Source organism: Leucoraja erinacea, chromosome 39 (genome assembly GCF_028641065.1).
Source record: "Leucoraja erinacea ecotype New England chromosome 39, Leri_hhj_1, whole genome shotgun sequence".
Taxonomy (NCBI): Eukaryota; Metazoa; Chordata; class Chondrichthyes; order Rajiformes; family Rajidae; genus Leucoraja; species Leucoraja erinaceus.
The window spans coordinates 6,256,427-6,265,005 of NC_073415.1; the positions used below are offsets into that span (position 1 = coordinate 6,256,427).

Consider the following 8,579-nt stretch of genomic DNA (forward strand, 5'->3'; position numbering starts at 1 on the left):
TTTTGTGTAATATAACTACTTCTATATAACTACTATCTATCTTTGCTCTCTCAGAAGAAAACCTCATTCAATCGCAACCGGACATCATCATTTTTGTACTCAACTGATTGCAATGTACTTAGGGACTGAAAGACACAGCATGGATACAGGTCTTTGGCTTGCCGAGTCCATGCCGACTATCGATCTCCCGCTCACACTAGTTCTGTGTTATCCCATTTTCTCATCCACTCCCGACACACTAGGGGCAATTTCACAGAGGCCAATTAACCCACAAACCCGCATGTCTGTGGGATGTGGGATGAAACCAAAGCACTCGGAGGACACCCATGTGGTCACAGGGAGAACATGCAAACTCCACACTGACAGCACCCAAGGTCAGGATCGAGCTTAGATCTCTGTCACAGTGAGGCAGTGGTTCTACCAGCTGTGTTGCCCTAGTGCACTGGGGAAATCTTTATGTTATCAAATGATAAAGGATGTACCATATAATGTTTCTCATCTAGTGAGACCATATACCTTTGGTTGAAGTGCAGTGTGAATCTTGCTTTTTAATTCCACAATTTACCCTTTCGATGTACAATCAAGTCTCCATCTTGGAGGACACCGGATGTTTAGTGGCGGAGCATAGATTGACAGCGTTTCGGACAAGTAGGGATCGGGGCACCATGGTAATGACATGCATTCACAGGGCACACATTATAGTGCTTGTAGGTGTGTACAAGATCAAAGGGCCAAATGGCCAACCTTTGCTTCTGTGGCCTGTCACTAGTCTCTGTTTTTGTAAATGTAAGATCCAGAGCAAACAGTTTCAATGTGTTTAACTGGGTGATAATTATCACCTACATTCCTGACGTAGGAAAGAAGCATATGACTTGTGAGTAAATGTTATGTACAGATTCCTCAGTTTCTTACAAAATTATTAGTTTTGGGAACTCTGATCAGTCTTAGTCTTAGGAACTTAACAGCTTACATCCCAGTGGTATGAATATTGATTTCTCTAACTTCAAGTAACCCTTGCAACCCCTCTAACCTTGCGTTCCTCCCCCACCCTTAGCTTCAAAGTCGTCTTGTTGAGTCTCATTATCTGCAAGACATGTTCACCCAGCCCACAGCAAACAATGGCCCATTTCCTTTATCATCATTACTTTGTTTGCATATCTTTCGTTCATTTGCTCTACATCACCATCTATATCTCTCGTTTCCCATTCCCCTAACTCTCAGTGTGAAGAAGGGTCTCGACCCGAAACATCACCTATTCCTTTTCTCCAGAGATGCTGCCTGACCCGCTGAATTACTCCAGCTTTTTGTGTCTATCGTCAGTTTAAACCAGCGATCTGCAGTTCCTTCCTTAACATAATAACGCATTCTTGTGAAGTGTCATGACCAAAAGCATGTGTGATAATATAATTGAGCAAGTGTGCCGATACACTTTCCTTCCTGCCTCCCCCCAAGGTGGAGGTTCAACCACGGATCCAATTGCAAAGGTGCCTACAATGTTAATTACAAAACAGAAACTTAAACAGTAAGCATTCACTACTCAGTCAGGGGATCTAACCATCACAGCGAGACCTATCATGTCCTCCACAAGTACTTGGGAGATTCTTCGCCCTATTCTTGCTAGTGAGATGGAAGGCATTAGATTCAAAAGGAGAGCAGAATTCCCCACATTATCTGGTCAATGCATTTCCTTCTTTGCTAAAAATCTATTATCTGATTGATGTCCTTATTATCTGTGACTTTGCTCCTAGAAAACCAGCTTCTTCTTACAGCGGTGTTTACATTTAATACACCTTGCAATGTATGTCTCTGGACCCCAGATCATGAAATATCCCCCTGCCAATGAAATATCCCCCTGACAACACCAGAAGCAGGAATGTCCTCTCCTGGCATCAGATTCAAAGAGACGTGAGCTCAAATTATTCAATGTTTTCTGCAGGTAAAATAAACAGTGGTCTGACACCCTTCTTCAGGCGTCTGAAGAAGGGTTTCGGCCCGAAACGCCGCCTATTTTCTTCGCTCCATAGATGGTGCTGCACCCGCTGAGTTTCTCCAGCAATTTTGTGTACCTTCGATCTTCCAGCATCTGCAGTTCCTGCTTGAACACAGTGGTCTGGCACCTTTTGAGTTCAAGAGGGAACGGTGTCCAATACTGATACCTGTGGCATGGCAAGGCAATAGCTTTCTGAAACAGCTGCTGAAAGCCAGGAAAAAGACAAGACTACGATTCAGATCACTTTGACTGAACCTCTGTTTCAGGGCGAAGAGAGATACACAATGCTGGAGTAACTCAGACAGCAATACTACTAACTCAGGCACCACCTCTGGAGAGAAGGAATGGGTGACGTTTCGGGTCGAGAGCCTTCTTCAGACTGAGAGACACGAGAGATATGGAAGGGTAAGGTGTGAAAATGAGAGATCAAAGGGGATGAAATTCAAGGAGAATGGAGAATAGATCATTGTTAGCTCATGGAAGGTGACAACGAGGCATAGAAAGTAACATTTAATCAGGAGGATGGTCAAACTAGTCAGAGAACTGGGATGGGAGAGGGATGGAGAGAGAGGGAAAGCAAGGGTTACTTGAAGTTAGAGAAATCGCTGGGGTGTAAGCTGCCCAAGAGAAATATGAGGTGCTGTTTCTCCAATTTGCATTGGGCCTCACTCTGATAGTGGAGGAGATCCAGGACATAAAGATCAGTATGGGGATGGGAGGGGAAGTTAATGTGGGAGATCATGTAGGTTTAGGAGGACTGAATGGAGGTGTTCAGCGAAACAGTGTTTCAGGCCAATGAACACAGCTTCTATGGCTGGTGACGACACTATCAATGGATTTCAACCATGCAAAATAGACTTGTTTATTCTAGAAATCCTAAAAGAATCCAAAAACCCATCAAGACTCATCCTTCTGAAACTTTTACCTTTTTCAAAATGCCGTGAATTCAGCTGCAGGGTTTTACTTTGAAGATGAACCAAACATTTATCATTCTTTGTATAAGAAGAGACTGCAGATGCTGGTTTACACCGAAGATAGACACAGAATGCTGGAGTAACTCAGCGGGACATGCAGCATCTCTGGAGAGAAGGAATAGGTGACGTTTCGATCGAAACACTCTCAGTTACTACAACACTTAGCATCTCTCTCATTTATTTTTTATCAAAAATTTATTTTTGAGCGCAAAACTTTAATCGATCAGGTAGATAGTTTCATTCGAACCATTATCATAACCATTACACACTTCTCTCAGTCCTTTTGGCTTTTCTCACTCCTTTTGGTTGCATCTTCCTACAGAGGTAGACCTAATCATAGAATCATACAACATGTGAACAGGCACTTTAGCCCAACTTGCTCACACCGTCCCATCTACACTAATCTCACCTGCCTGCATTGGGCCCATAATCCCTCTAAACCTGTTCCATCCATGTACCTGTTCAATTGTTTCTTAAACTTTGCACTAGTCCCTGCCTCAACTACCTCCTCCTGCAGCTCGTTCCATACACCCACCACATTTTGTGTGAAATAGTTCAATCAATCAATAGGACAACATGCAAGATAGACACAAAATGCTGGAGTAACTCAGCGGGACAGGCAGCATCTCGGGAGAGAAGCAATGGGTGACATTTCGGGTCGAGGCCCTTCTTCAGACTGAGAGTCAGGAGCAAAGATCACTCTTTGGTCAGGAGTGGGGGGAGAAAACATTCCTCATGCAAATGCAGATTGCAATGTTGAGAAGGCTCCACAATGACACCAGAGAGGGGGGGGAAAGTGGACACTAGGATCAATTCTGATGGATTTGCTTCCAACCCCCAAGAGAGCTGGCGAGGATTCCGGGAAAGGAAGTCTCTGCATCCCAGCTGGATGTTATCCCGAATTTCCCTTGAGATTCTTAGTGAGCCCAGACAGGAACCAGCGACGGGTCGAAATCTTTGGATATGCCACCTCCCTTCCAACTCTTTCAAAGAAAGGATAATGAATCTTCCAACCTGCATAGTGCTACGTAGGATACCCTGAAAGGCCATTCAGCCCAACCGCTTCATGCTAGCATTTATGGTTTCAGGAGTCTATGTTAGTGTAGCTCCCATTCCCTTCTCCCTCACCCATTTGTCCAGTTTCTCCCAGGATATATTGATCATCCTCCCCTCAACCACATTCTCACCCATCTCTCCTTAAGTTTCTGCCGGACTCCCCCGTTGGATATCTTGGTGACCGCCTCCCCACACAAACAGGTGTACTCTCAGCATTCACTTTAACAAAGGCTGACATTACTTTAAGAGTCTCTGTCACTTCAGAATCCCCCCACCCCCCCAGTTTACGACACCTTTTACAACCTGAGACCGGGGTTAAGAAGGAGCTGTGATTTGAAGGCATCTATGGAAGGACCAGAAGTTTGTCAAACCCCCCACCCTCCCTTCCCCCCCCCCCCCCCCCCCCCTCCCCCCCCCCCTCCCCCCCCCCCCCCCCCCCCCCCGTCCCCGTCCCGTTCCCCAGACACCTTCTTTCTGACGCGGTTATATGTAATGTGAGAGAGAGGGCAGCGCCTCCAACTCCCCCCCCAATCTGTTCTCGGATATCACACTTGTGCCAACAACACCAGCTTTCTGCAGAAAGATGCACGAAATCAGATGGTTATCTCCACTCCCGAGAACTCAGGGGGAACAAATTCCACAACCAGTTAAGTATTGATAAAAAGGAAAAAAGACACAGTGCGTAATCGAGTTCACAGTACAAAGTATTTACTTAAATACAAGCAATACCACAGACATATCAAATAAAACACAACTTTTTAAACCCAGTTTGTTAAAAACTAAACCAGGAAGAAAAACAAACTCGAAAACGAGAGACAAAATAATAATTTACAATCGAACGGCGGTGCGACTCCGGTCGCGTTTTAATCCTATTATACCAAGTCCATGAAAGAGTCCCAATCTCTCCAGCGCGTCTCCGGCTTCCGCCGGCCAGTTCACCACACCCCCACTTGTCCAGTTCAGTGTTTTGTTTTGCAGTTGGAAGGATCAGTGCTTCAGAAAGGCATCTCGCTCTCCCTCTGCTCCTCGAAGCAGCTTCCAAAGAATCTTCCTCATTCCCTCGCTAGTTTTTTTGTGTTGGCTCCATTTTTTCCCTCATTCTTCCTGCCCCGTTTCACGCTCAGAAACCTTGTAGTTTTTGGTTAATTACAATCTGGCAGCCACTGCTGATGTGAGTCATGACTTTTTGTTTGAGCTGAGAGACTTGGTCCCGCAGGACGGTGGCGGTGGAGGCTAACCCAGCATTGTCCGATTTCAAATTCTTCACTTTGTCCTCAAGCCTGGATATTCTCTCCAGTTTCCTCTTGCGACACTTGGACGCGGCCACCCGGTTCCTCAGGCGCTTCCTCTCCGCCTTGATGCGCTCTTGGTTCTCCATGTCAATGGGAGAGAGCGGCGGGGTCTCGCCTCGGCTCTGTACCTCGGGCACTGTCTGAGGTTCTTCCTTAAGGGTCTGCAACCTCGGGTGACCCATGGGCACTGGAGCCAAGTTGTAGGCGATGGGTTGAGGTGGCAGGTAGCTGATGGTGGCCGTTGGGTAGCTGGTCCCGGCCGAGATAGCGTTGGAATTGTAGGCGGTGAGGTTGGTGTAGACCGGGGGCACCTCTGAGGGTCCCGTGGTCCCATAGCCATTGCTGGCGTTGCAGTTCATTCCAGGGCCGGAGATGGACACGTTAGGCGCGACATGGTTGATCTTGTGTAGTTCTTCCAGCGCCTTCACGAAGCCGTCCGCGAACCCTTCCTGTTCGTCCGTGATGTTCCTTGCACAGAAGTACTGACCAGGGGTGGGCGTGGTGGTTATCACGCCATTGCTCGATTGGATGATCAGACGCTCCAGCTCTGGAGAGGCGAGTTTGAGGAGACCCGAGTCGCCGCCGCTCAACAGCGCGTCCTCCGGGTTCCTCGGCTGGGCTTTCAAACACCGAGACTGCTCCACCAAGTTGAGATTCATGCCGGCCTTGAAATACTTGGAGCCGTACTCGTGGAGAGCGCCGTCTGGTGCCCCGTAACCCGTGAAGAATGAATCGTCGTGATAAAATGGTTGCTCCATCTTCGTAGACATAGAATTCACTTGTGGTGGGGGGAAGATAGAGAGGGCGAGAGGGAGAAAGAGTCCAGAGAGGGTTTTATTGCTGAACCGGGAGTCCGCCACTCGAGTTACAGCCGCGGCGAGACTGGGGTAGAAATGACAACGTCCCCTCACGAGTCCACACTAGCTTCGTAGCTTCTCCCTCGGTTCCCCGTTTCTGACCCGGGACGGCCGCAGCAACCGGGGCAAGATTGTCCGTTTAGGTTGCTGGTGTTGGGGGTTGAGCCTGTGTCTGTGACTCCTGGATTCGAGTGAACAGTCAGCCTCTCCCTCTCTCCTGTAACGCCTGTAGTACAATCCTGCAGGCTACTGTACTCGCTCACGCTGCCATGACTTCTTAAATAGGCGAGATGATGTCAGTGTCCCTGCCCACTTGATTGGTTTTGTGTGTGCGTGTGTGCTGTGTTATTTTCCCCCCTCTCTCTCTCTCCCTCTCAACATTAGAGGCCAGCAGTGAGCTTACAAAACTGGTTAACCCTCTTGTTACTGAACGTCGACGTTTGACAGCCACAGTAAGCTGAAGGAATGGGTGGCGTTTCAAATCGAGACCATTCTTCAGACAGCCGGGCTATAATCATTCCCCTTAACATCGGCTCCTATCATTGCTGTTTTTTTTAACAAAAATATCAAGTCAGACACGTGAATGAAGAAAAAGCCTCATATGGTTTTAATGTCTAAGAAGGAACTGCAGATGCTGGAAAATCGGTAGACAAACAGTGCTGGGAATTATTGTTTGATGAACGGTCCCGACCCGAAACGCTGCTATCCCCTTTCCTCCTAAGATGTTGCCTGACCCGCTGAGTCACTCCAGCACTTTGTGTCTATCTTCGGTATAGACCAGCATCTGCAGTTCCTTTCTACAACCGAACTGAGGGATGTTGTATTGTGTCATTTCGCGTTGCTAAGGGCCGGCGGCCAAGAACAACGCTGAACAGGATTTTGATAAAGGATTTTCTCAGCTGAAGAGCTCATGGATGGATTTTTTTTTAACAAGATTTTTATGCGATCAACTGAATTTAAATTCCCACAAAGTGCTGGAGTAATTCAGTGCGCCCGCTGAGTTACTCCAGCACTTTGTCTCTTTTTTGTGTGTGTGTGTAAACCGGCATCTGCAGTTCCTTATTTCCAGACTCTAAATTCCCAGTTATCCTGATGGGGATTTGAACACTAGGTTTACCGGTTTAGTGAAAACACAACAGATAGACTAGTCAATCCCATCTAACAGAGTCTAAATGACCAGCGGAAATAAAAGTGATCCTTGGTGTACGATTTTGCAATATTTGCGGGGGTTCTGGTTGCAGTGGTTGTAGTGTTCTTCAAACTGGTGTCGGGGAAGGCACAGGACGACTATACAGTTAATGACACACTCCTATAATCACACTCCTATATTGTAATACCGGAAACGTGGGAGTCAGTTGAGCATAGCAGGATCCCACCGTGACAATAGAAAAGTATCGGCTGTTACAGTGGGTCTCCTTACAGAACCTTGAATATTAGAGTCTAAAGGGCCTGTCCCACTTCCGCGACCTTTACAGGCGACTGCCGGCACACGTCATAGGCCGCCGAAATTTTCAAACATGTTGAAAATTCAGCGGTGACCAGAAAGACGCTAGGACTCTTTGGAGACCTCTCACGACCATAGGTCGTGGGAGGTCTCCTATGGTCTCCAAAGAGTCGTGGCGTCTTTCTGGTCACCGCTGAATCTGAATCTGTAAAGGTCGCGTAAGTGGGACAGGCCCTTTACAGCCCAACAGCGCAGAAAAAAAGGCCATTCGGCCCAGCTTATCCATGCTGACCAAGATACCCCATATAAAGCTAGTCCCATTTGCCCATATCTATCCGAACCTTTCCTATCCATGTGCCTGTCTGTGTCTTGTAAAAGCTGTTATAGCACCTGCCTCAACTACCTCCACTGGCAGCTGGTTCCATACGTCCACCACTCTGAGTGAAAAAGTTACCCCTCAGGTTCCTACTAAATCTTGCTCCCCTCCCCTTAAACCTATGCCCTCTGGTTCTTGATTCTCTCTCTACCCTAGGAAAAGGCTGTGCACTCACCCCTTCCTGCTCATCATTTTGTGCACCTCTATAGGACCCTCCCTCAGCCTCCTGCAATCCAAGGAATTATGTCCTAGCCTGCCCAACCTCTCCCTATAGCTCAGACCCACGAGTCCCGGTATCATCTTCGTAAATCTTCTCCAAAGTCTATGCATTGGCTAAGATGCTTTGTTCAGCTGCTGGGTTGTGTTGTATGTTGGGCAGTTGGTCCAAAAGGGTGTAACTGGAGAGATTGTGTAACCAGGATAGGTGTCACCCGAAGCTCGGAAGAGAAGCTGCAATGGGCAGGCACTCTGTTGGACTAGCCAGTGAGTTCAACAGAGAATAACTCACAAAGTGCCGGGGGAAACTCAGAACAATGGCAATCACCAAGGTGCAGAGTTAAGTAAGTTAACAGCTGCAGGGAAGAAGCTGT

The 8,579-nt window shown here is 47.4% G+C and overlaps 1 protein-coding gene across 1 annotated transcript; it reads right to left on the minus strand.

Annotated features, from left to right (window-relative positions):
• Positions 1-4,711: 4,711 nt before the first annotated feature.
• On the minus strand, positions 4,712-6,453 carry junba (JunB proto-oncogene, AP-1 transcription factor subunit a). Its single transcript, XM_055663954.1, has one exon. The coding sequence runs from the start codon at positions 6,080-6,082 to the stop codon at positions 5,141-5,143; it is 942 nt and encodes a 313-aa protein (XP_055519929.1). The 5' UTR covers positions 6,083-6,453; the 3' UTR covers positions 4,712-5,140.
• Between the last annotated feature and the right edge of the window lie 2,126 nt (positions 6,454-8,579).

Coding starts and splice junctions, on each gene's coding strand:
- junba (XM_055663954.1), bottom strand. CDS start 6,082: ATGTCTACGAAGATGGAGCAACCATTTTATCACGACGATTCATTCTTC.